At 41.5% G+C, this 27,718-nt stretch overlaps 1 protein-coding gene across 11 annotated transcripts in view; it reads right to left on the bottom strand.

Annotated features, from left to right (window-relative positions):
- The window catches only part of ppfia1 (PTPRF interacting protein alpha 1), a 44,275-nt gene extending 16,557 nt beyond the window's left edge, over positions 1–27,718 (bottom strand). For 6 of the 11 annotated variants that reach the window (XM_056373066.1, XM_056373076.1, XM_056373058.1 and 3 more), the window contains exons 1-12: positions 26,696–27,718; positions 24,779–25,048; positions 12,178–12,279; positions 10,366–10,530; positions 10,181–10,255; positions 6,940–7,041; positions 5,239–5,472; positions 4,816–4,962; positions 4,223–4,357; positions 1,061–1,144; positions 267–398; positions 3–65 (exon numbers count right to left, since the gene is read on the bottom strand). In XM_056373066.1, the coding sequence (XP_056229041.1) occupies positions 3–65; positions 267–398; positions 1,061–1,144; positions 4,223–4,357; positions 4,816–4,962; positions 5,239–5,472; positions 6,940–7,041; positions 10,181–10,255; positions 10,366–10,530; positions 12,178–12,279; positions 24,779–25,048 (1,509 nt within the window). In that variant the 5' untranslated portion in view covers positions 26,696–27,718. The remainder of the gene's footprint in view (positions 1–2; positions 66–266; positions 399–1,060; positions 1,145–4,222; positions 4,358–4,815; positions 4,963–5,238; positions 5,473–6,939; positions 7,042–10,180; positions 10,256–10,365; positions 10,531–12,177; positions 12,280–24,778; positions 25,049–26,695) is intronic. The other 5 variants (XM_056373107.1, XM_056373094.1, XM_056373109.1 and 2 more) reach the window with 1 other exon arrangement.

Below are 27,718 nucleotides of genomic sequence, written 5' to 3'. Positions count from 1 at the left end.
ACCTTCTCGTGGTGGGACTCCTCGATCAGCTTCTTGGTGTGGTCCAGTTCTCTAATCAGGGCGTTCTGAGGAGAGACAGACACAAGCTGACACACCGGGAAATAAACATTACCTGAGCTTCTAACCCTCCACCGTGACAGACCATGTCGCCCGCAGCGGACAACAGCAAATACTTATAAGGTGAAGAGCACAGCGTCCTCGTCACGCCGACTTTAGAACGAGGTCCTAGATTCCACCTGTAAACCGTCGCTGCACCAGTGAATCACCTTGTCCTCCAGCGCAGACATCCTCTCTTTGAGGTGGAGCTGGAGTCTCTCGTTGGACTCTGACAGGAGCTTGTCCACCGTCTCAGACAGACGCTTGTTGTGCTCCTCGTTCATCTTCTCCCGCTGTCGCGCCTACGTGAGCAGAACAAGAGCATTTCAAAAGAAAGCAGGTGTTAAGGCTGCGTCCACACGGCTACGCTTTAGTTTTAAATCGATCTCTTTTGTCACGTTTGCTCCTGCCGTCCTGAGTCCAGAGTTTACGAAACACCTAACACTGAGAATTTTGGAAACTCTGCTGCACCTGATTTATTTTGTAAACTCTGGGGTTGTGTTTTATTTTGTAAACTCTGGGGTTGTGTTTTATTTTGAAAACTCTGGGGTTGTGTTTTATTTTGAAAACTCTGGGATTGTGCTTTAGGGTGTTTTCACACCTACAGTTCGTTTGCTCTGCTCCGATTCAGTTGATGAGTTTGTAAGCATGTAGGTTCAGTTTGTTTTCACACAGAGAAAAATTCAAGTGAATCAAAATACATCATCACAAACCAGGTGGGAACGTTCCCTCCTCTGATTGGTCAGATTGTCCGGAGCAGGAAAGTGAACGCTGATAGATGGTTAAAGGAACTGTTGAGCCCAAACTCGTGAGTTCACGAGTTGATAAAATGGACGGAGATCGTTTTAGTTTTAAAATGAAAACATAGTCGTGTGGACGTCGCTGAAGACTATCAGTAGCAGTAAAACTGTGAGCGCTCGGTCCACTGTAACAGCAGCAGATTCCCGCTCTTCCTCTTTCTCACCCTGAGCAGTTCCTGGTTCTTCTCCTCCAGCTGAGTCTCCAGCTGCCTCAGCCTCTCCTCCACATTACCGTGACGCTCCTCTGCCTGAAAATAAGGAACAATGACACAAAAACCTTTATCTTTTCTTTTATTTATCTTGTATGTGAGCTAATGAGAGTGTCTCTAAAGCTAGGCCTGCTTTGATCTCCCCTCCACAGTGTCTGATCAACCATCCTGGAGAAGGACCTGGCTCAGGAAAGGTCTGGGTAAACCAGGTCCTGCAAATCAAGCTGGAGTAAACCCCACCAACAGCCCGGTACATATGGTATCTACAGAATACGGATGTAAAATCATCTGTTTCAGGAGAGGAGAGCAAAGTAGCACAACCCACCAAAACAAAAACAAAAAAGCAGCCGGTACGTCCCACAATGCACCTCTACCACAGAACAGGGAAATTCATCCAGATTCTATATTCGACTACAGACGTGTTTATGTGGATTACTGACTCAAAAAACATTTAATCCCATATTTCATCTGCAATTAGATATGTTGAGAAACATAATGTGTGCGCAGCAGATATTATCAGTCTATTGGCTCGTTTTCATGTCAGAACCAATGGAGTGGTAAACATCTGTCTGCGACACTTCCTGTTCCAGTTTTCTAGTAGCTCTAACGGGCTTTGAGCAAATCAGCTGGTGCTTCCTGTTTGTGTTAGACACCAAACATTTTTTATTTTATCATGTGTTTGAGAAAAAGAAGGAGAGGCAGCGGCATGAAGTACTGATCAACACAGCTCACCAGAACCTACAGCAGAACACACAAGCAGACTGAGGAGGCCGGGTCAGGACCAGGTATCAGGCTTCATAACATACTACCACTTTAACATCTAGTCTGGCACTGCGCTTAACCAGGCACTTCACACGGACAGGATGAAATACCACTGAAATCAGAGGTGGACAAAGTACACAGCTCCATTACTGGAGTCACAGTATAGATCCTCAAATATTACTCCAGTACAAGTTGTTCCCTCAGTGTTTTACTTTAGATTAAGTACTGGAGAAAAACACTGAAGTATTCAACATTCTTGTTGTTGTATTGTTCCACATTTACAGAACCTAATGACTCACAAAGCATAAAAACAACAACTACTTTAAACTGAAAAGTTTATCTGGAATTAAATAAACGTTAACATATCTCAACGTGCTTTCTCAAGTTGGGTGGCAAATTATTTTAGTCAGTGATGAAGTCTGGTCGTGGTAAACGCAGCAAATATTTCAAACTAAATGAATCTTTCTTTATTTCTAAACCTTCAAACACAGACTTCAGATCAGACTCTCTGGTGAAGAATCTTCTGCCTCATCTTCATCTCACGTCTCCATCGTTCAGACACTGACAGGTTCAAACATGGCTGACAGTGGAGGAGTCGGCTGTGATTGGTTTTTCTCACATCACATTTTCAAAATAAAATAATAATTCATTCCTTTGACTAAAAAGCTCAGCTTCAAAGTAAAAGTACTTTGTTACTGTCCACCCCTGATTGAAATTCAGTGGAAATAATTGGATTTCTTTGCTATTTTAAAGAACGCAGATCAGATTTTTATTTCTTCAGTAGTTCTGGAAACGTAAACAGCGCCACTACTTCCTGTTGCTCTGGTTAAGTTCAGAAACAGAGCTGGAGTTTCCCAGTTTCTGAGCGGACAGGTCTATCTCTGTGAATAAAGCTGGTCTACCTTCTTCTGAGTCTTAGAGCCTTTAGAGCCACACAGAACACACTAGGGGGTTTGACAGGGAGGTGGAAGGAGCAGCATGGAGACCACAGAGAGACAGACAGACAGACAGACAGACAGACATGCAGATAGACAGACAGACAGAGGAGAGAATACAGTGTTGGTTTAACATGAACACGATTAAACACAGTGGCTAGAGGGAGAAAACAGACACACATTCAAAAATGGAACAACAGTTTAATGATGGTTGTCGGAGCAGGAGGACAGACAGACATCATGCTGGGTGAGAGGAGGAACAATATGCTCAAGTAGAAGAGGGTGGAAACAAGACCGGGTCAGTTATGTGGATGCCTTGGAAACTGCATGGAGGTGATATTAAACACACCAAGGCATCTCTAAGTCTGTCTCTCTGCCATGTTTTATATCACAACTGTGTGGATTAAGGGTCAGGATCATTAAAAGTGCATGGAGGAAACAGCTCAGATGGGATGTGAGACTGAAAGAGAGGGGGCAAAAAGACACGGTCTGAAATGTAATCACTTCTAAAAGATATTTTACTAAAGAAAATGTAAACTTTATGTACAGTTTGGGTATTTTCTAAATGCTACAATATCTAAATCAGCATGTGACATCGCAACACAAAAGACTCAGATGAGAACAAGTTAAACGAGTTAAACAGTGGACGTCCATCATGACACGGCCGGTTAGTTTCATTTGAGTTAATTAACTTAACTAGCTAGTTATAATGTTGATTCTATCCATCCAATGTCATTACGTCTCGATAAAAAGTTGAGTTTAGTACCACAAACCAAATGTAATAATAGTGTCATAATTTAATATTATTGTATAAATATAAACTGTTTGAAACACATTCCTGTTAAACTTTTAAAGCTGTTATTGAATTTTTATCAAATTTTTGCCTAAATTTCTTTAACAAGCTCAGTTTTTCTTAAACCCTGCCTTCATTTAGTTCAAGGAATCACTGTTACATCCAGAATATTGATTAGATTTTGTTATTTTTTCCTAGACAAAGGAAAACCTCAAAAAGTGAAAGTTGAGCTGCTAATAAAGGCGCCGAGATGTAAGTTCAGCAGCTGCGTCGTCCAAGACAAAGGCTCAAACTATAAATGGATAAAAACACAGGCTGAGTCTCTAAAAATAGTTCCCTGTGGATATTTGGAGCAACATAAACAATGGCTTCCCCAGTGGCTTCCTCTGGGAGCTCCTCGCTGTTTCACTGTAAAGGAACTGATCTAATAGCCCTGATTGTATAATGTGTAGAACGTAGTTGGAAGTAATGGGAGTTTTAGTCGGTTCATATTCACATATCAAGGTTCAGGATTTTAAAAAAACCTCTGATGACTCAACATTTTAATGTCGACTTTTCAAGGCTATTATAAAATCCTAAATCCACCAAGTTGAATGTCTGAATGGAAACGTGAACAGGTGCTGATACCTTGGTGAGGGCAGCCACCCTCTGAGCCAGCTCAGCCTCCACCTCAGGCAGAGTCTCTGCCTTGCGGATGGTCTGCTGCAGCTTCTGCTCAGCCAGCTCCAGCTTCTCCTGGAGCTGCCGGTTTCTGTCCTCGGTCTGCAACAAACCAACCAAAAGCAAAGTCATTAGCCAACATGTTGGAGACTCGTCTGTGCGTCGTCCTCGCCTCTGGGTTTTTTGCTTTCAGTTCCACAAGGTGCAGAGAGTGGCGGGAGAGAAAGAGGGAGACAAAGTGAGACAGGCGGTGGGGACGGGTCAGGGCAGGGAGGGAAGGAAGTGAGGAAGAGAGCATTCATGACGACACAAAGACAGACAAAAAGAGAAGAGAGACATCTCCATCTCAGCGAGTACATGTAAAGAGACAAGCCAGTGTCTGCGAGGCTTCCCATTCAGAGCCCGCTGCGCTGCTCAGTGTGTGAATACAGAGGGAATTCATTAGCAGGAGTCTGAAAACTGCCAAAGAGAAACTGCAGGCGATTCCTGCTGGCAGACAACGAGGAGACGGAAACACCAATCACACTCATGGGGATTTCTTATTTTTTTATGGGGCCTACTTGTCTGAAGAGGGAGTCCTTGTTGGCCACTTCGTTCTCCAGCTTGTCGTTAAGGTCATGGACGGAGGTGGCCTCCCGCTGAGCTGCCAGGTAGCGCTTTTCCAGGGTGGTGATCCTCTCCTCCATATCTTCCTTCTGAGCCACCGACTATACACACACACACACGCACACGCGCACACGCACGCACGCACACACACACACACACACACACACACACACACACACACACACACACACACACACACACACACACACACACACACACACACTGAACTTTGCATCTTCATATGGAAGAGAAAGACTCATAATAATAACTGAAGAAAAGTAAACATCTGTTTTATATGAAGGAATTGTTTAAACAAATTAATCTAAAAAATCCTAAAGCTTTTACTGTGTGTTACAAACAGTTCCCGCCCTCCCCACCTCTCTCAGGTCTCTCTGTAGCCGCGTGTTCATGTCTTCAGACTTGATGAGGTCCTTTCTGGCCGTGTCGAGGTCCTCCTCCAGCTCATTGATGCGTGACGCCATGGCGGCCATGCGCTCCTTCATCTGGCCCAGATCGGCCATCTGACGGTCCACCACTTCCTGGAGCTCGCCGACCTTCCCGAACCCAGGTCCCGACTCCTCCTCCTGACTCAGTGAACCGTCCGAGGAGCGCTGTGGGTGAACGAACCGTTTTAGATTCACAGAACTCATTTCAGTTAAACAACAGCACAAACCGCCATTAAACAAAGAGAGAGTCACATTCACGCTACACCTGCTGTTCCTCAACCACTCAGACCTGATGTCACAGTTTTATTAGTATTATTTATTATTATTTTATTAGTTTGATTATTATTTTATTAGTTTGATTATTATTTCATTAGTTATACTATTATTTTACAGGGCTCCAGACTAACTTTTTCACTGGTTGCACCTTTTCTTTTGGCAGAACATGGTATCAAAATGGCAAATTAGGATATTCAACGTTCTTCCTTTATCAATGACACTGGCAGAGACGACATCGGTGTCACCATCAATCATAAATTGATTGTTTCTTCATGAAGGAGGCTCTGAGGCTTCTTCTTCTTCCTCTTCTTTGATTATGTTAATCAAAAATGTAAAATTAGTTCACTACGTTTCAGTAATGACGTACAATAACATCCTTGATTTTTCTAAAGACAAACCAGCCTAAAAACTTTTTATTTAATAATCACAAAGTTGCAGAGCAACAGACACAGGGCGTCGCGGTAACCATAGTAACTCACTCACACACCTGTCTGCGTGCACAGAGGAGCATCATGGGAATAAATGCCAATAACTCATTTATAGATATTTCTCACTTTGACCTGATGAACTCTCTGTTTCTCTGTCAGTGTTTTATCACGCAGCAAAATGATTTTACTGAGGGTCAAATCGCTCCGTTAGAGACTGTATGCAAATCTTTTCTCCCTTATTTATTTTTTAGCACGTGCACATTTATTTTTCAAATTTCACCTAATGTAAATATTAAATTATTACTGTATTAATTTATTTGTTTTTTTATTTCATTTCTCTTTCACTTGTTCACCTTGGATAATGTTCAAATCTCAAGGACAATCCTTATACATACAATGTATATTCATTTAATTGTTAAAACGAGCACTGATACAACAATTCACTGTATGTGTGATTTTTTCTGGCTCAATAAAACATACCTGAAATGAAATGAGACATGTACGCTACATGCTTTTAGGTTTATGGGGAGATTTAAAAAATATTACTGTGATATGACGTTATGATATGACACGCTGTCAGCAGGAACCTGGACTGTTTCCACCAGCCCACCTTTGCATCTTGTCTGTGCATGTGTGTAGATCACATTGCACAGTTAATCAGTGCATGCCAGGACAGAAATGTGCTAATGCATGTATTATCAACCTGTAGAACTAAGGCTTATTTTCATTTGTTTAAAGTTCTTGTTGTTTTGTTTCCATCAGATTTAAGGTCTTTAAAAATATCTATTACAGTAAATTATACCATATATATCCTGAATTAATGTAATTAGTTATGACTTAATTTAATTAACTGAACAGATGGTAGACACTTGTGACACATGTGGCTTCCACTTGGCTTCCACACACACATGCTGTTGAGTAACCTCACCTTGCCATTAGTGCTCGGTGTGTTTTCAGAGTTGTGGTTGACTTCGCTGGTTCCATCTGCCAGCCCTCTCTTCAGGCTGCTCTGCTCCCTGAGGTATGCCAACTAGAGAGAACACCGCTCCGTTAACACTCTGTCGATCGACTCGTTCATTTACTGGTGATAACCATCTAAACAATTCTGGTTAACCGCCAAACCAAAGGGCGGTAAACAGGTCTGCTGCTATTTTTTAATCATTTGTGATGACTTCTGTGTGTGTCTGTGTGTGTGTGTGTGTGTGTGTGTGTGTGTGTGTGTGTGAGCTCAAACCACGACTGTTCTGGTTGCAAACTCTCATGAATACACTACATAGACCAACACTATGTCCCCGCGCCAAATGGCCAAACCAAAGAAAAACAAAACAGCAAAAAGCTGCCTCGCCTGAGGAGGGAAGGTTACTAATAAAAGCAGAGTAGCAAGTGGTTGATTTTTATGTGTGCTGGTGTGTGTGTGTGCTGGTGTGTGTGTGTGTGTGTGTGTGTGCTGGTGTGTGTGTGTGTGTGTGTGTGTGTGTGTGTGTGTGTGTGCTGGTGTGTGTGTGTGTGTGCTGGTGTGTGTGTGTGTGTGTGCTGGTGTGTGTGTGTGCTGGTGTGTGTGTGTGTGTGTGTGTGTGTGTGTGCTGGTGTGTGTGTGTGCTGGTGTGTGTGTGTGCTGGTGTGTGTGTGTTTGTGTGTGCTGGTGTGTGTGTTAGGGTTGCACGGTATACCGGTACCAGTATAGTACCGCGATACTAGAGTTTTGAAAACGGTACTATACCGGCATTTAAAAACAAACGGTACTTTTATTTCATTTTATTGAATGCAAATGAATTGGTAAATTGGAGCCTGTCTCTTTAAGCACAGCGAGGCCAGCGAGTGTGACGTAGTTGCCCGAGAGGATGTAAGCCGCGTCCCACGCGCACTCGCATGTTTAGACTGAGGAGGAGAGAGAAACGAAAGGTCGCGTCTTTGACAGACGGAGCGGGTTGAAGAAAATACAGTAGATAGAGATGGCAGCTGCAGAAAAGCCCGAACTTGTGGTCAAAATGGAGCCCGAAGTTCGGTGTGGAAATATTTCGGGTTCAAACCGAACGATAAAGGCGAGCCACTGAACCCAGAGGCACCGCAGTGCAAGCGGTGCTACAAAGTGTGTCTCGCAGAAGGAGCCAACACTTCAAATCTGTCGAAACATTTAAAGGACAACCATGCGGACTTGTTCCGAGACTTCAGTCAAGAACGACAGGTGATAATGTTGTTCACCTGTTCACTGCACTGTAATGTCAATGAAAGAAGTACAAAGCCCCTCCCAGCCCAGTAATAAACCTACAGTAGCCTGCATACAGAGAGCTAAAACATGTCCATGGTTAATAAATACATTAAAAAATATATTTTTAAAAATTAAATTACATTCTTTAAATATTTAAATAACCCATTAAGGCAATACATAATATAATGAAATATTTTTTACAAAAAGTATCGAAAAGTATCGAAATACGTATTGGTATCGGTATCAAAACAGAAATTTGGTATCGTGACAACCCTAGTGTGTGTGTGCTGGTGTGTGTGTGTGCTGGTGTGTGTGTGTGTGTGTGTGCTGGTGTGTGTGTGCTGGTGTGTGTGTGTGTGTGTGTGCTGGTGTGTGTGTGTGTGCTGGTGTGTGTGTGTGTGTGTGCTGGTGTGTGTGTGTGTGTGCTGGTGTGTGTGTGTGTGTGTGTGTGCTGGTGTGTGTGTGTGCTGGTGTGTGTGTGTGTGTGTGTGTGCTGGTGTGTGTGTGTGTGTGTGCTGGTGTGTGTGTGTGTGTGTGCTGGTGTGTGTGTGTGTGTGTGCTGGTGTGTGTGTGTGCTGGTGTGTGTGTGTGTGTGTGCTGGTGTGTGTGTGTGTGTGTGTGCTGGTGTGTGTGTGTGTGTGTGTGCTGGTGTGTGTGTGTGTGGTGTGTGTGTGTGTGTGTGTGTGCTGGTGTGTGTGTGTGTGTGCTGGTGTGTGTGTGTGCTGGTGTGTGTGTGTGTGTGTGTGTGTGGTCCCAGGCTGATTCCCAGGAACAAAAGATGACTGTAGCATGAAGCAGAGAGGAAATCTAGGACACTTCCACAAGATCCCCTGGGCCTTTTGTCAATCTTAATCCCATTCAATACACAGTGGACTCGAGACTCTTCCTCCCTTTGCATGCATGTGCACGCGTGTGGACTTGAGAGCCGCGAATCTCCCTTTCTTCCACTGTGTGTTAATATTCAGCAGAGGAGAAGAGAGGCGTCTTTCAGCAGCTCACATGCACTAAACGGCCGCAATGATTTCTAATAAAATAACTTTAGGTGCTTTCACAACACATCACGTCTGTTTTCAACTGGATGTTCCTTAAAAGGTCTCACAATCTGACAACAGCTGACTTTCACAACCTGAAATCGTGTGTGTCATCAGTTACTGTGATTAAATTTACCAAATGTGTTGAAAAAACGAACTAAAACATCTTCACGTTTCATTTCTGTGAAGCTCAACGATACAAAGGTTTTTTTGAGCTGTTGACCTGCAGGTTTAAAAATGAAAACATCTTTGAATGAAGCCTATTTGAATGAAGGGAATTAAATGATAAAGGCACCTCGGTACATGAAACCCAATGACGCACAAACACCAGTCGAGTAACAATACTTCAACAAATTACCAGACAGCAGTGACATGCAATGGTGGGAACCAGCTGTTTACTGTATGTGTTTTTTCTGTGGTTGAATTGGTAAATGTTGATCTGGGTGTTAAAGATAAAATCTGAGGAGAAAACATTTTAAACATTGTAGGTGATTTAAAGTCAGAAAATATTCCTTCATCTACGTCGACTACGTTTTCATTCGAAACGATCTCCCTCCCTCACACCTGAAAACACACACATACATGACCATCCTTACACTGAGCATGCGCGAGCCGGTGTAAACAGGAAGTACGTTGTCTTCTCTGCAGTTGGTTAGCTGCAACACCACACAACACAACCCCAGAGTTTTCAAAATAAAACAAGTCCAGCAGAGTTTCTGGAAGTCTCTGTTTTCCAGGCTCGAAAACTCTGGAGTTGTGTGGACGGGAGGCGATTTTAAAACGTTTTAAAACGAAAACGAAAACGAAAACGTCGTGTGGACGTATAAAAGGTTGTTTGTTTATACTTATTTTGACAACTTGGAAACTTGGAAATATGGTCTTGGTGATGAGTTGGAGGTTGGAGTTGATTAGAAGTTATGTTTACTTACTTCTTTGTGCGAGATGGTGAGCTGCTCCTCCAACCCGCTGCATCTTTCCAAGGCAACACGTAGTCTTTCTCTCACCTAGAAACCACGTGGAACAAATATAAATAAACCCACACAACAACACAAACCTCAGCAAATATATTTTAACACATATGATTCTATGACTCAGATCAATCACACAGTCGTACCTTCTCGTCGAGGGCTTTGTGGTGTTCGAAAAGTGACTTAAGGGCTTTGAGGACCTCCACTTCACTTGAGACGCCTGCTGGAGACTGAGCCTGCCTCTTCACCACCGTCATCCTCAGGCTGCGCTCGTGGCGAGACACTAAGCACTCCAAGTGCTCCAACAGGAGCTGCACACACAACACACAGTGTTACTGGTGTTTAGAAACTCATCGGCTCATTTCTCCTCTTGTTCCAAAGTAAACAAATGTGCACTATCTGTTATCTAACTTTACAGTTGATACCTGCTTGTCAGTTAGATGACAGACAGTAAGATCTATCCTACCACAATACAGGCAACAGGTGAAGATGAAATTGGGACAGGTTTGAGATAATATGTGATAATAAGATAATAAGACGTGGAAATTTGCCTTTAGTTTCACGGGTTGGTTAAAACACATCATTGTAGCTCACAAACAATAAATACAATAATAAAACTAGACCTGCAAGAAGTTATCAACGGGGTTCAAGCCCCTCAAGATTGTGTCGCCCACTAGTGGCCACTATGAGTCAAATTATGCACAGACCCTCAGAGTAATATGACAAACTTCTCTCCCAAGTTTTGTGTAAACAAAGGTGATTTTTTGACCGGTAGCTGCAGGAAGTTGTTTCATTGTAACGTGCACATTTCTTGGAGGAATGATAGTCGTCTGAAAACTTTTGACCATGAGTGTCTGTAGATTATATCTGCAAAGTTTCATGCAGATTAGACTTGCGGCCTTGGAGGGGTTCGAAAAAATAGGTTTAGCATATTTCCTGATTTCACAAAAAAAAAAAAAAAAGCCTGAAATGGGCGTGGCCTATATCAGGAGATTCAGCTGTTTTCAGGTTTGTGAATGTGCCATTTTTGCAGAAAGAAAAAAAAGAAGCATTTACAAAAATACCCACAGATATATTGATGTTAACTGATTTGCATATTTAAAAAAAATATAGAGTGACAGACTTCTTCATTGACCAAAGGTTGCAACGAGGCAAACATCGCAAACATCTGTCACAATTCAGTGGATAACCAGAACAAATTTCAGCTCTGTGGGACGTATGGATGATTTATTTGAACTTTAATTTTATGCAGCGACTGAATAATGACGATTGAAACCAAATTTCGTACGAATCCATTCAGTCAATTACGAGATATAAACTAGTAATCTTTGTGGCGCCCCCTAGTGGCCGACTAGCACCAAATATTGCACAGACCCTCGGAGTGATATGACGACCTACTCTCTGATGTTTTGTGTTAATAGACGTAACTTTCCAAATATATGCAAAACTTCCATTTGGTATAAAGGACTTTCTGGAGACTATCTCGGTTTCTGTTTCGGTCTACAGCGTCTTTTCCTTTTTACCTCTTCGACCGTCTCAGGTCTCACGTATGAAAAGCGAAAAGTCTTTCCACACAGGAGTTAAGTGTGTGAGAGTAAACAGGTGACAGTACTGATGAATAACACACTGGTCTTTCTCAGCACACACAGCTGTCTGCAATGAAATTTATTGTCAGTGGTTGAAATATTTTGATGAGTGAGCAATTTGCAGAGCAGCAGTAACGTGTGACGATGGTTAGCGTGAGAGGATAGAAACTGATCTGTCAGCCAGTGTTATGACAACCATCTATACGCAAAACAGAAACACAGGAGTACACAGGCCGACCAGACAGTGACCTTCACTGGTGGATGGTGAAGAATGCGAAATGTTTGTTTGATAGGGAATAATTCAGTGTGTGTGTGTGTGTGTGTGTGTGTGTGTGTGTGTGTGTGTGTGAGAGAGAGATGTTTTCTACCAACCCGTGTGTTGTTTCTCTCAGCCTTCAGCTCTGCGATCTCCTCCTCCTTCTCCAGAAGCTGCTCCCGGCACACGTTCACCTCCTTTGTTAGTGCAGCGAATTCCTAGAATAGAAAAGGACAAATACAGTAACATGTAACTGCTACTTACTAAAGCTCCGTTTTGTTTCGGTTTTTTTTGTAAGACGCTGGACGCTTGAGAAAAAAAAGAAAATTTTTGGTAATGTGGAGGCCACTGGAGCAATCTCATGTCAGTTCATAGAAGTAGATGCATGTTCTAGACTGTCGACTCCAACGCCTCAGGTTGCCTCCAGGAAAACAACAAAACAGGAATAAAAAAATAACAAAATATTTAACTGGATTCATGAAAAACCTCCTACTGTAACTCAGTGGTAAAAGGATATTTTAAGGGTTTTTCACGTGAGATTAAGAGGAAACGACGACAGCGTTATAGATATCAGGCCTCTGATGGATGACTTGCCCAGAGATGTAAGTGATGTCGTCCGAAGAGGAAATGCCACATTGGATGAAGAAGCTCCAGGGTAACAGTCGTGGTAATTATGTTTTGATAAAGTAAAGATAGACTGCTTAATGAATTTTTGTTTGTTCTATTTATTTATTGATTTGTAATTTGGTTCCTTATTTCTTTGTTTCATCTTTCATTTTTATTTTTTGTATTACTTTCCTTTAGTTCAGGCCTGTGTTGTGATGATGTTTGTATTAGAGTCGTGCAAATAACAAAAATAAAATTTGTGATAATAATAATAATAATAAAGTAACATATACTACAGGTTGCTGCTGTTCACCTTCTCTAATCTCATCCTCCACTGGTGAGACAGATCTGTCACGTCTCATCCTCAGGCTGTTGATCCTGTGAAAGTGTCGGAGCCTCTGTGTGAGACGCTTCGATCGGTGACTGTGTTTTTGAAACTTATTTCAGGGCTGTTTCTGGTTTAACGGCACCGTGCGGGACAGGTGACAGGTGTGTTTACAGCAGCTACAGCAGGAGAAAGGGTGAAAATTAGCAAGTCCACCCGGGCGTTGTGTTTACATCAATACTGATCGGAGCCAGAGCCGATAAATACCTGCGTCTACTGAGGAGTTCTTTGACCCAGGTGTGAATGCTGATTGTTACCTTTCCATTGCCGACAAAATGTTGGAGGGTCTTAGCTAGTTTTTTGACCAATTGAAAAGCGGCTCTAGAGTGCGTTGGAGGGCGTCAAATAAGGGACATTTTCAGCAACATGATATGATAAATAAATCAAGTTTAACAAACTAACATCATTAAAATTGTTTATTGGTCAAGATCAGATCAGAAAATGTTCTGTAATGTAGAAGTACCAGTAAAGTTATATCACTGTTAACCTATGAACCGCAGTTCAACTATCATCTTCCTCTCCTTTGCCACTGCAGTCTACCACACCTACAACACTAAGGTCGTGTTTACATCTGAAATAATGGAGGTGGAGACAACAACCACTTCCTGTCTGTCCTGTGCGAGTCACCTTAACTCCTTTGTGCTTTTCTAGCAGCTGTAATGTTCCAGCTGAGAATCTTCTGTCTTACTTTCTGAGAGTTAATCACGTACAGTAGAGACTCGACCAGGAAGACGACGACGACAGACATTAACACGGGACGAAGACAAAAGAAAGATGGCGGAACCTCATCAGAGAGACATCATACGACATACAGCGTCTTAGTGAACAGACTTGTCCTGATGAACCTCACATTACTCTCACGTCTTGCTCTGGTTCTCTTCAAACACACACACACACACACACACACACACACACACACACACACACACACACACACACACACACACACACACACACACACACACACACACACACACACACACACACTGCTTTTAGGAATTACATGCATGGTTGGACCTAAAGAATGTGCCATCCTGATTTTTTGCCCTGTAGCAGGCACCCTGAGTGGTGAGGCCTTCTTGCTACGTTTCAGAGGGTGGGAGATGTGTGAGTGTGCAGGGGCTGGGGAGGGTGGAGGTGGTGGTGGTGTGTGGGGGGGTGGGTGGCTTCTGGAACTGATCGTTCTTTTCAGTCACTACCACAACTATTCTCCCTTCCCTTCACTCCAGCCTCTGAGCTTTTCCAGCGACTGGCACAGATTCAGCCCCGCTAAAGGAGCAAGACAGGGGGAAGTCTGCTATTGGCTCAGACCGAGGTCTCCACTCTCTGCGAGCCAATGACAGACCGTAAGAGGCGGGCCCAGGGGTAATTACAGAGTGGCTTACTTCCTACATTCCAGAGCAGACGCTGAGGTTGACTTGTACAGCAACCTTAAGATCTCTCTGAGGCTCTCTCCACCGTTTATGAAACCTCCAGTTTTCCCCTAATGTTCCTAAACTCATCATTTACACACACAGAAAAGTGGGAGAGTTTGGTGCCTGGTTGTAAACTCACATAATGGAAGTGCAGTTAAGTAACTTGAGTCTAGGAAAATCTAACCATAGAGAAACACCCGCACAGGGCTCAGTGGCTATCAAACCAATTGATCCATTGGCTTTTATTTATTACATTTTTGAGGATCAAAAATTTACAAATGAAAGACAAGAGCAGGAATACACACCTCACTCAACACAGAACACATTCTCCACACTTTCCAAAATTAAATAGATGAATGGTATATATTAAAATATAAAATAAGATAAAAACCCCAGAAGGATCATGGACTTACACTCAGCAGGTGTAATCAGGCATAAAAAGGGAATAATGGCATACAAAGCACAGACACCTACAAGGAAATGTATTTCGAGATCTTGGCCCATGCAAGTTCGTACAGTCCACTCCGAAGCACCTGAGCCCCAACAACTCCAGTACAGTCCAGAAATGGATCTCAAACATGAAAAAACGCCTTTTATTTATTGTTTTGAATAATTTCAATATTATTCTATTTATTTATAACATCGCACATGAAGCAGAAAAACAGAAAACATGAAGATTTCTTGGTCTTTTACATTTTTCTGCATGAAAAATGACTAAAACAAATAATCAACTAATCAATTAACTGACTAATTGTTGAAGATCTAAATTTAAGAATTTAATCCCCACACGTGAATATAAAATATGAGTCTTTTATACATGTGAACGCAGCCACTGGAATTCAAGCCTGATCCCATTTCTCCCTGCAGCAGGGAAACTGGTGTCTGGCTCAGTAGATGAGCGACATGCTGGTTAGAAGTGGACTGAGCTGCTCTGTAAGCCTTAGAACAGGGGAGGGGATTAAGGGGGGGGGGGGTACATGAATATGTGTGCCAACCTATTAAAGGAACAGCGCACCAAAACACAGAGAACACACAAAAGCTTTTCAGGGATAACTGTACTCGGCGTTCAGCTGTAGACTGAAGGACATCCCAGCACCTTTGTGTCTGTATTATAATAGAACTAAGAAATCTGCACAGGGACGAGCAGGTGGCATTAATGTGTAATGTCTCAACAATTACATTTTTTACCTCTTTAGAATGTATTTTGCATAAATTATAGCATGAAAAATATTCTCATTCGAATTCAACAGATTCTTGAAGCAAAATTTATTTCAAAAGGAGAAATTTAACTTACAAATTCTTAAATCTTAAATGTGGTTCATTGTATTCTTTGTACTGAAGTGGTATTTCACCTTGTAGTAATGTATAATCTATTTTATGTTTATGTTTCTATGTCTGTCCTTTTTAGTGCTACTGTGTTTGTTTAGCAGGGAAGAAATATTTGAATAAATCTGGTTCATCGTTATTTAATAGTCAGTTTTTGTAATAAAAAAACTTTTGGATTTTGGAGGATGTAGTCATAATGAAATTCAAGGATATTAATGCAATGCTTCTTCTAGATAAGTAACCTTGACAAACTGTAGTTTTAATGCTGCTCTCTTAGCTTGTTTTTATGTTTTAATGTCACATGAATAATGTGTTTTGTGTCTAACATGTCTTTTGATGTTTTTGTTTTGTTTTTTAAAGTGACCTGTATCCTGATCTGTGGAGTTTGGTATCTCGTCATGTCAGTGACAGATAAACCTGATTCTGATTCTGAACATACTACGTGACAATAAAAAGTAAAATATATCGGTGTTCACACTTGGGGCAAGTTGAGGCATCTGAAACAGTGAGGTTCCTCTCTGTTGGCACAATGGGATCCTGTTTGACTGCAGCTGCTTCAAGCTAATTTTAATAACACTAGTTAACTAATTTACTCCACATTTTGTTTAAAAAAAAAAAAAAAAAAAGTACAAGTACTGTTCGTGGATTCTCAAAAATGTGTCAACACATCACATCATGGCGACAGATGAATAATCTCTTCTTCATCGTCAGTCTGCGCTGCATCAGGAGCTGAGATCGGAACCAATAGGCCTCCCTCCTACATAATGACTTTAGCCGTTCTTAAAAGCTTATAGCGTGTGCTGAAATCTGACACTGCGCAGAGGGCATCTGTTCTCCTGGAGGAGGACTCACCGTCAAAAACTAATTAGGTACCACAATGGCTTCTATTCAGAGCTGCGTAGCCTGCCGCTCTAACACACACACACACAGGGGCAGAGAGAAAAAGTCAATCTAACAGGAGGAGCTGACGAACGCTGGGTCGCACCTCCTCTTCTCCTCGACTCACTTCCATCAAAACGTGACATCACACTACACTGTCTGACTGTTCTTAATGCGTCCTGTGCTGTCCCCACTTACACATGCCTCAATCATTGTACAGAGAATCCTAATCCTCCATGATGCTTTATTCATTAGAGGCAGCTACCTGTGTGGTTTCTTTTCACTGCACGAACAACAGTATCGTAATCTGTCCATTCTCTTTCATAACTTGTCATGATGAGAACCCAGAGCAGTATCTGCTTAAACTAGAGGAGACGCAGGTAAAAGGTTTCACAGATTCTGACTCTGTGTCAACGCTGGCTCCAGTTATTGTCTATGAACAGGAAAAATAATTATCTTAAAGAATAAATCACGTATGACTAATCTGCAACAAACACCGTGATAGTTTCTGTGATTTGTCAGCGTTCTCACCTCCTGTATTTTCACCAAGAACCCACAGACCTGAAAGCCACAGTGAGGTTCTGTTACTGCAAACGCACTTCCTGTTTGTAAAAAAAGAAAAAGAAAAAAAGAAGCCGATTGCGGTGAGGCTTTGAGTGAGCGTCTACAGATGTTCTTAATGTTAGCATTGTAATAGTTATGAAGTCTGACTACGAGCTGATGAGATGTAAAGGTGCTCACTGCGGTTTGTACCATCATCATTTGACAGGTGTACAACAGGTGTGGCTACAAGGTGGTACAGTAGACCCAGGTCCGGCTTTCAGAGATCCTGCTTTGTGTAAGTTTCTATGAAGTTGGTTGAAACCGTTCATGTTCTCACCCTTATGCAGGTCTATGTTGAAATGATAGATATTTGACCTAATCCTATGAAAAGTCTCGCTCAACAGATGAGTAATAGAGCAGCTACAGACCAGTAACAGCTTCTCTTCCTCACTGTAAAATAAAATTCAACTTCTCATTATTCTAACTCATAATTCTTAAGAAAAGGGAAACGTTGAGACAAAGTTCTGACTCTTATCTTCGTTGGTTCAATTAGTTCGGTTGAGTTAATGACTGACTTCTGTGACATTCCATGAGGTTAATTGCTCTATTTTAACCCCAGTGAATTTATTCAACAAGGCTAAATTACTTTATGCTTCTATTTACTCTTATTTCTTTGTATTTGATCGTCACAATTTGCATGTGTAACTCGCCTGCTACCCTCCAATTTAATGTCTCAAGTTTGTGCTGCTCCGGCATTTAGAAATAACTGACTATACTATTTTACTTTGGTACAAAATGGAAATAAACTGGGATTTACAGACCCATAAAATAAGTCGTTATCAATTCTGTTTGTTGAGCAGTGTGAGTGGATGTGGAATTTAAACAGTTCCTTGTATCACCTATTACATAAAACCTTGTTTGCCAAAGATAACATTAACAAGAGGTTTACTACAACTGCAACAGCCTCCAGACATAGCGAACATTTTCTGAAAGAAATCCTCGCCTCGTTGAAGGCAACGGCTTCTCCAAACACGGGTTGGAGGATACTTGGTAAAAGGTTGTAGGAAGTCGAAAGCATTTTGCTTTTGGGCCAAACTAAACAGAGGAGCACGGCCTTCCCCTCCCGTCCTCTATCTGTTTCCTTTTATGTTACTAATTCAGCTCACATTTGGCAAAAGCCAACACTTGCACTCCGTCACTTTCATGTCACTGCGTGGAACAAGCCCGCCTTTGTCTCCGTCTTGCCACTGTGCTCTCTCAATTCATGCCATTGTGCCACAGACTGGAATATCAAACTTGGTCAGTGCGGTCAATTGGCCCCTTCAAAATAAGGAGCAAAATATAAGAATGATCTTTATTTAAGTAGTAGTTTATAAAGTGTTTCACAAACATACTAGTTTTGAGGACAGTGAGGTAACTGAGAATCGGCCTGATGGATTTGATTCCTTAAAGACAAGCAATAGATTTAAAATCAGTTCTGGGTGAGAATAGGGGCGATGTGCTCATATTCTGTGGTTCTTCTACGAGCTCTGGCTGCAGTGCTTTGTATAAGGTCGACTGATTTCTGGGGCAGCCCGGCTAATAATGAGTTACAGTAATGTAGATGGCTAGAGACAGAAGCATGTACGACACTTTGTGCATCAGTGAGTAAAAGAAACAATCTAATCTTAGCGATATTCCTGATTTGACAAAGATCTGACTTTGTGATTTTGATGAAATGTTCCTACAGTGCAAACCCAGAGACACAAGATTACTGCAGTTTTACCGTCTCTCAGCATCATGAAAATTAGTTGACAACCAGGATCTTGTCTGGAAGTGAGGTAACCGAGATTTGTGGATAAATCGCTATGTGTATGTCAACATAACAATGAAAAGAAATATTGTAGTTGTGGAAAACTTGATCCAGTTGTAGGATGTAGATCGAGAACAGTAACGGAGGCAAGAACAGATCCTTGAGGAACGCTGCGAGTAACATTTGCATAGTTAGACGAGACAGCAACTGATACTGAGAAGGTCACTCAGGTAAGACTCAGGTAAAACCAGTCTAGAACAGTTATAGTCATGCCCACCAAATGTTTCTGTTGATCAATTAACACGCCATGATCAAAGGTCTGACGGCCAGCAAATATCACCAATAAAAACCAGCCAAATTACAGCCATGGATCTGTTTTTAAATTACAAGTCATCAAGAGTGAATTTTGACTTTTGCCTCTCTAACATTTTTTTTGCCTACTACACTAAATATTAACCAAACCACCCCCCAAACACTGACATCTCTACCTCTATTTTCTTCCTCTTTTTGCTTCTTATTCCATGAAACAGTTTCTGTTCTTGCACAATAGTTTAAACCAGATGGAAAACAGGACATTTTCAGCCATTCAAGGTTAACATCTAAATAAAAAAGGATTTACAGACACAGCAGTGTGTAAATCACATAAACACAAGCACACAGTCCCTGTAGATAAGTGTGATACGTTGGTGTTATCGTATAGCTGTGTGTCACCGCCTCACTGGTACCTGAAGCTACAGCCCTTTGTTTTGTTTTTTTAAAAGGCAGATCTGTTTGTGGTCTGATCTTCCAGTGAGACCGTTTTAGCCTCCCTAGTTTACAGTATCAGGTGTGCAGTAAGCTGCTGTAAACTGGCAGAACTGGCAGCAGCTCAAAGACTCTGCCGTCACTGACACGAGGTGTTCACTCATCTGACACATCATAAAGTAATAAATCTTATCAGTGAAGAGGGTGAGATATCAGTGGAGCTCCTCTGTCTCATGAATTTAACTTTTCATTTAAAGGTGCTATATATAAGTTTTTTCCATTGCTACATTGCTAACGTTAGCATTAGCAGCAGTTTACTTACCAGTCTTTCTGAGAGCTTCAGCGACCGTTGTGTTTACAAGACAAGGTGTTTTAATACGTCCTCTGAGCAGCTACAGTGACTCGGTATCGGAAAGTGATGAGACGGGCCGGGGCTAGCTGGTTAGCATGCTAACTTCAGTAGAGAAAAAGAAGCAAAACTAGGGTTTCTTTCCACCTCTGGAGACAGATGTTGGTGATTAAAAGGACAAAGTTTGATACTGAACTCAAAACATTTCTTCTAGACTGGTAAGTAAACAGCTGCTAATGCTAACGTTAGCTATTTAGCAATAGCGAAAACTTACATATAGCACCTTTAATTCACATGTTGGATAAAACAATGCAATTTTCAGATAAAAATTGACATGTATTAAATTAAATTAAATTAATATAATAACCCTCACCAAATATAAAGTTAACTAATTTCTCTTGCACTGAATTTAACTGGATAAAAATGAGCAAGGGGCATTTCATATGTTTGATGATGTCATCTGGTCACAAGATTGAAGAAATTAGTGGTTGCGGTGGCACCACGTTCGCAAGCTTGGCGAGAAAAAAATGTGAATGAAGCAACACCGAGCGTTTAGCGAACCGAACCACTTATTTCTCTTTTACTGCCTAAACAATGTTCGCCGCAGTTGTACAACACAGCTGGATGTTCACTGCCAGCAGACAACAACACACACAGCAATACCCACTTCAAGCAAAACTATTACAAGCCTTGGCTGACACAGAGGCACTGAGATTTACTTTACCGCAACATGTGGGCCCTAAAACTGGACTACCCAACTGTTGTCAATGAACTATCCTCAAGATGCCATTTGATTGATGGAGAGTCAGATCAGAGTTGGACTGCACACAGAACGCATAGACCAAAAAATAGAAGGCAAATAGAACAAATAAGCACCATCCGACAGGGCACGACTGCAGTTTGAAAAAGCCGTTGACATGTGAGTGAGTCGCCCAGGAATGTTTGTGCATTCCACTCGAAGGGTACTCTCACCAGGGGGGAGGGAACAAGGGAGGAGATTTCACCTCCCCTTTACCTTCCTACTCCAGCCTGAAGACCTCAACTCTCTCCAACACAGACACACTGCCACATCATCTCAGACAACAGTCCCTGCACAACTGTGTGTCGAGTGTATGCATTCATTAATCTCTTCTCCGTAAGGGATGGAAACACGACTTGACAGACACCTAGAGCGACATGTGTCGGAGTAAACACAACAGGCCATTCCAGCAATACAAAGTCAAAACATGCAACACAAGACATTTTTAATGTTGACCCAGCATTTTATATAAGAGCTTTCAATACTGACAACCTCACACAAAATGTATTAAAAGGAAATTTTGCTAAAAAAGATTAAATAATATGTGGAAAAGCCAATGAAAGTTTTTTTAACGATGTAGTAGCAGATTTATATTAGTCGACACTCAAAGTTGAGATCTTTGTTACAGTTGGGGTTGGGAAACAAAACTCAGTTGCAAATTAGAACCGAATCCAAAGCACCCATAACAAAAATTCAATTTCAGCTCTGCTTATTGCAAACAAAGGCTTCGTATCTGCAAGGACATACATAGCTATCCTCCAGGACTGGTTGACATGACTACATCGTGCATCAACACAACAGCGTGTCAGTTTGTTTAGATACCAGCTAGCGTGCATGGCCATCTGCATAGCTATCGCCACAACAGTGTGAAAGATGGATCACCAGAGAGAGAGAGAGAGAGAGAGAGAGAGAGAGAAGGTAAAAGAACAAGGGAAAGAAGAAGAAGAGGAAGAGGAGGAGGACGACAGACTGAGGTCGTATTCAGGCTGAAGACTCTTGAAACATCTGTCTTCATTAACTGTATCGTGGCCCCTAAAATAAATCCACCTCTCCATCTTTGTTCGAGTGCTTTAATACTTGTCTCACTACAGATTACAGTCCACACAAGCAGCCTGTGTTTAATATTCGCTCACTCAAAAGTTAATTGTGCACTGCATGCACTCTCTCTCTGCCTTTCTCCATTAGTCACTGCTCCACACACAAACATGCACCTCTATCTTTACCAGAATAAAGATCCTTTTGTTATCTAAATATCTGACCTGAAGGGGGAATCAGTAAGAATGAAAAGGAGTTTTAAATAAAACAAAACAAAAGAATTCTGCACATATATGTATTAACACCAGATTACACCATATAAAGTGCCTCTACTTTTTTAACAGCTGGATTTTCTTGCCTTCTAAATACAAATCCCAGGAGGCTTGGCGGAACGCCAGATGATCAGTTGACAACACAGCTGGAGTATAAGCAGTGTTGTGCATGAATACATACATACACACACACACGCACGCACACGAACTGACTGGGATCAATTGAACCAATTCATTTTATTTGTATTATTTAGTGCTGCACAATTAATTGAAATATAACTGAAATCACAATTTGACCAAATATAATATTCAAATAACAGGAGCTTTTTTTTTTTGGATAAAGGTAAAATGTGTGACGACAGTGTTGTCCACTGTTGGCAGCATCAGTGTTGTGGTGCTACAGAGACGCCACAGCCTACAAATCAACAAAAATCACATCAACATCATTTTTAAATTTGTGAGATGTGAGAATGAAAATGCAAAAACCAAAACCATTCCAACTGAAATCACAGTATCTGCCAAAATAATCATGATTTTTTTTGTGCAGCCCTACTATTATCTATGTATTTTTAACAGGTTACATTTATGTGTCTGTTTATTGATCCTCAAACTGACAACCTCACTATTAATTGCATGTATGAAAATTTGAGAATTAATTAATAAGAACAGTTTGACTGTGCTGTGTATACAAAGTCTGGTGGCTTCTGACTCTTACTTTACATAGTATGTAAACACGGTGCATGTAGTTCATCTTCAACGCCGCCATCAATTCAACATCCATAAACACACTAGCTTGTGTTAATGCTCGTGATGGCAATGCTTTACTTTCACATGTTTATCTCCATATATTTATTCTGCACTACATTAAGTGTCAACTGAACAAATCAGAGTCTGGATGTTTGACTCTGGATCTAGTTTTCCTGGCTGTGCAACACACAGCAGCAGAGACGCAGCCCTGGCATCACACAGACGTGTTTAACATCACGTCTTACCATCTGATGTTCCACGAAAGTTGAAGCCTGTATCTGCATCTACCTCTGCTCTGTTTTCTACATGCAGCCTCACAATCCACAGTCCTTTCTGCTTCCAGCATTGTGATCTGTCATACTCTGCATGCCTCTCACCCCCCCCCCCCACATTTAATAACGTGCGAGTTAAACACCATGTTAACTTAATAAACTGGATGTCGGTTCAACCGAAACTACAACAACGCTGAACTGATTACCGGCCTCTTATGCATCATTAAAAGCTGGAAACTTGATCCCTTTGTTTTAAATTTAAGACCATGGAGGGTGAAACATGAGACAATAATACAACAGAGACAGATGGTCGAGGCTGGGATCAAGATCCCCTCCACAGTATGCAAATAGCAGAAACTATTGCATTTTAATTGCATGCACAGTAGTGCTCAAGTTCTTGTGTTATATACACATACAGTTTTTAACTTTTTACATCTTTTTTTCAAACCAAATTAGTTTCTCATTGCAAACATGACCTTCTTCTTCTTCATGGCTTCTTTCATCTTCTTCACTCATTTGAAGCTTGATTTTTTGTTTTTTTAATCCACAAACATCAGATTATCTAAGAGAATGATTATGATCATTTTATCCAGCTCTACTGTTGCGGACTCTACTCGTAGTAAAATGGCTGACAGCGTGCCACGATGGACCTAATTTGCCTTGGTGCACACCCCACTGCACCTTGCAGTCAGTCAGCCATACAACTCACAATATGATGCCAGACTCTGGGATCACTTTGTGCACTGTGGGAGCCAAAGATCTGTAAGAGCTGTCATCCTAGAGAGAAACTGCCACTTGAGCTAACAGCGCTGCTAACAGGACACTCCCATTCAGGCTGACACAGTGACGCGGGTCAGGCTCGTGTTAGCGGTCCGTCTGTACGGGTCGGATACGAATCAGACACGGCCCCACTTTGGTAAAATGAGATTACTATCAGGAATGGAAGTTAAATAGGGACGCCCCGATTGATCAGCCAGTTTTCATTAAAAATACGTGACGTCACCAATCACCTTCAAACGCATCACTTGTGGTTAATACTCTGGCGTCTGCGGCTGAGAGAAGCGCTGTGTGCGGTCTAGTGTAGCCCCGCCTCCCACTGACAGGCCACCAAAACAAAACAACAAGTGCGTGAGACTGATATAATGTACGCCATCTGCAATGCATGCCATGAATTTTTCTTTTTTTGAAAATGCACACAGGGCTGGAGGTCATATTTATTTTACTGGTCACAGTTTGCATGCAGCCTGTATCTGACTTGAAATCCTATTATTCTTTAGTTTATTATTCTTTAGCTTGCATAATGCAACTGAGTTCATGTTCTGAGACATGTTGCCTTTTATTTATTAGACTATTTGCACTGTTTAGGCTTAATCATTTTTTTTCAGTCTGTTAATAATAACTACTAAACCAGCTGCTACAAGTAAACACAAAAAATTATGGGTATTGGTATTATTTGACGTGATTCTCCGGTCTTATCAGTGAAGTGTTTGAAACTACAGACTTACATCATCATCATCATCATCATTATCATCCAGCTCTGTGTTCTCACTCACCTGTGGCAGGGCAGTGTTTAGTTGTCTCTGCAGCGAGTCCCTTTCGTGGCTCACTTCGTGCAGTTTGCCCTGAGTCAAGCCCAGATTCTCCTGAGTCTCTCTCAGAGTCTCCAGAAGACGGTCCCTCTCCTCCAGCATGGACACCATCAGCGACTCAAAGTGACCCTCCGAGTCCGACTGCAGGGGGGAGCCAGAGCCGCGCCGACCGCCGCCGCCTCCCCCGCCGGGCCCTTCGGCCTCGCTGATGGTTGGCATCACCTCGCACATCATCTACAACCATGAGAGCAGTAAGACCAAAGGAGAGCGGGAGAAGAGACAGTTTGGCGGTAGAAGGAAGAAGAGAATTAGGAAGGAGAGAAAAAAAAGTACAGAACTGTCAGTATGAAGATACTTGATTATTTATTGTTGAGAACCATGAACAAAATTAAATTCACACTCTGTTGTTGGGTGGCAGCATAAGAATCTCATGTCAAAGCCAGAGGATATCTATCACTGACATCAGCAATTTATATAAGAGCCCATCCATGTTTATGTAAAAGTCACAACACAAATGAATTTAACTCTAAAATATTACACCTGTCCAAGCAGAGCTGAGCTTGTATTGGTTGGGATTCTTCAATGTCTACCACGGCCAGAATTTGGACATTTTCATTCATTCTCATTGCAATGACGCATTCAAAAATGATCAGTCAATTTAAAGATATAGCTAAATAGGCTATATATTGTTCTATGTTCTAAAGCAGAACTGTGAGAGAATTAACATAAAACATAAAACAAATGCACCTCCAAGGCCATTTAAAGCTTATCAACCAAGTGGAAGGGAAAATTGAGCCGTATCAGCTCATCAGTCTTACTAGTGGTTAAATACTATGGCGATACACTTGCCCAGTGTAAACAGTCAAGTGAACCGTCATTGGTACTGTTCAGAAAAGAACAGACAGCCTTAAATTAATCACAGGCAGCTAAGAAAGCTGTGTTGTGTGAAGCTGGTTGAGTAATGCTGGATCTACCAGCAGCAGGGCAGGAAGGTTCTGGGGAATTAGAGCCACTCTCCACACCAAGGGGCTTAGGTCCTGTAGACAGACTGCTAGACAAAAAGCCAAGAATCATGTGAGCTGGATTTAACATACCTACAAGGAACAACAATTTACAAATTGGAACAAGTGGAAATAAGTGGCAGCCAGAGCTTCCCCTTCATCTTATTCTTTGCATCACCAGATATGCCAAAAGCCATTTGCTTTCAGAAACCACTGTGTTCAGTTCAGTGCACTACACTCAACTGTATCTTCCAGCAACTGTGTCCAAAAGCTGGACCATACTTATTACATACAAATTAATCAGACAAAAAAAAAGAAAATCAACCTGCCATCCTTAATTAATTACAAATACGGATTATATGTTCCTGGTGTTAAACAGTATTTCTGTTGGAAGGAGTCAAACTTAACCTAATTTATGAAGAGAAAAATACAAAACCAACGCTCCATATCCAGGTCAAGCCACTCAGGCTCAACAATGTTTATGAGGGGGAGGGTCACTCAGCATCCATGAGAGGGAGTGACAGATGGTGGGTCCAGTGTAACTTAGCAGCATGGACATGATGGCATACGTCAAAAAGCAAAAATGACAGAACAAGACCTTTAAGACCTTTAAACTTTAAGACTTTAAAGACAGAGACTGAGGGATGTGTTTTGAGCATTGATAATTACATTTGCAAGTATCAGCCTAATCAAATTTTAATCTTTAGTAAAGGAGAATTAAGTTTGATAATGGAGTACATGAAGTCCATATACAGTTCAATCAGTGTTGTCCACTATGATTCAGTCACATACAACACATACACATATGATCGGTCACTTCTAACTCAATACTCTAACTTAAACCCAAAGTTTTTCCAGTTTTCATGTGTTTATATCTCACCTTTGATGAATACCGCTATTCCAAATGTCTTTGAAATCCACGTTATTTTATGATGCCAAGTAAATGTCAACAAAGTCCAGGTGCTCCAACTGTATGTCACAACCTCGTCAAGCTTCACAAATATCTAGAGTCATTCAGAAGATATAAATCCCATTCAGAGGCTGGGAAGCATTAAGGCTGTTAAAACTGTATCCTCCGTGAAAAAAACAGGGATAATTTCCTAAAGGCCTCAAAGCGAAACCCACATAAAGTGAACAGGGGGCAGTATTCCAAGTTTGGCCGGCTAACTCAACGTTAGCAAAGCTAGCAAGAAGTAAGCTGGTGATTCGATGATTGCATATCTGGATTTGGAAGTAAAGTGTCTATCTTTGCTTTTCAAAACAAACGTCCATCCTCAGAAATAAAGTTCAACTCGCCGAAAATAACATTACACAACAGGTAGACAGGTGACGATACAGTTAGGTGACGTGGAAACAGTTGTAGCCTTGCTAGCGTTAGCTAATTTGAAGCAGAGTTCTTTGGCTTGAAGTCAGTTTAAACGTTAGCTACTAGCCAGCTAGGTAGCTAACGCTTGCTAGTTTCATATACTAACTTAGCTCAGATAACGTCAGGTAGTTATCTAAGGATAAGCTCTATTTTGTATAAAAGTAGACAACACGATAAAATATCTCATACTTATTTATCTTACATTATTGAAAACACTAAAAAGAGGTTTAAAATCCTGAAATAAAACTCCAAAGCTCTGTTGAAATGATTAATCTATCAAGTAACGTTAGCGCATCGGCTAACGTTAGCTTCCCTTCGATTCGGTGAAGTCGCGTCACCACATCACGGTTCGAAAACTTCCAGCCAACACTGAACGTTAGCGAGGTTGTGTTCCGTTTAGAAAAATCCAACCCGCGAATAAAAACTTATATTCCCTTCGTTTCCGTCCGAGGTTCCGATGTTCTCTCGGTATTTCCAACAAAAAAAGGTCCGTGAGTCCGGTCCTTCCCTGTCGCCACTGCCTGCCAGCCTCGGCAG

Source organism: Seriola aureovittata, chromosome 1 (genome assembly GCF_021018895.1).
Source record: "Seriola aureovittata isolate HTS-2021-v1 ecotype China chromosome 1, ASM2101889v1, whole genome shotgun sequence".
Taxonomy (NCBI): Eukaryota; Metazoa; Chordata; class Actinopteri; order Carangiformes; family Carangidae; genus Seriola; species Seriola aureovittata.
The sequence above is the reverse complement of the archived record's forward strand: the minus strand, read 5'-3'. Positions and strand labels throughout refer to the sequence as shown.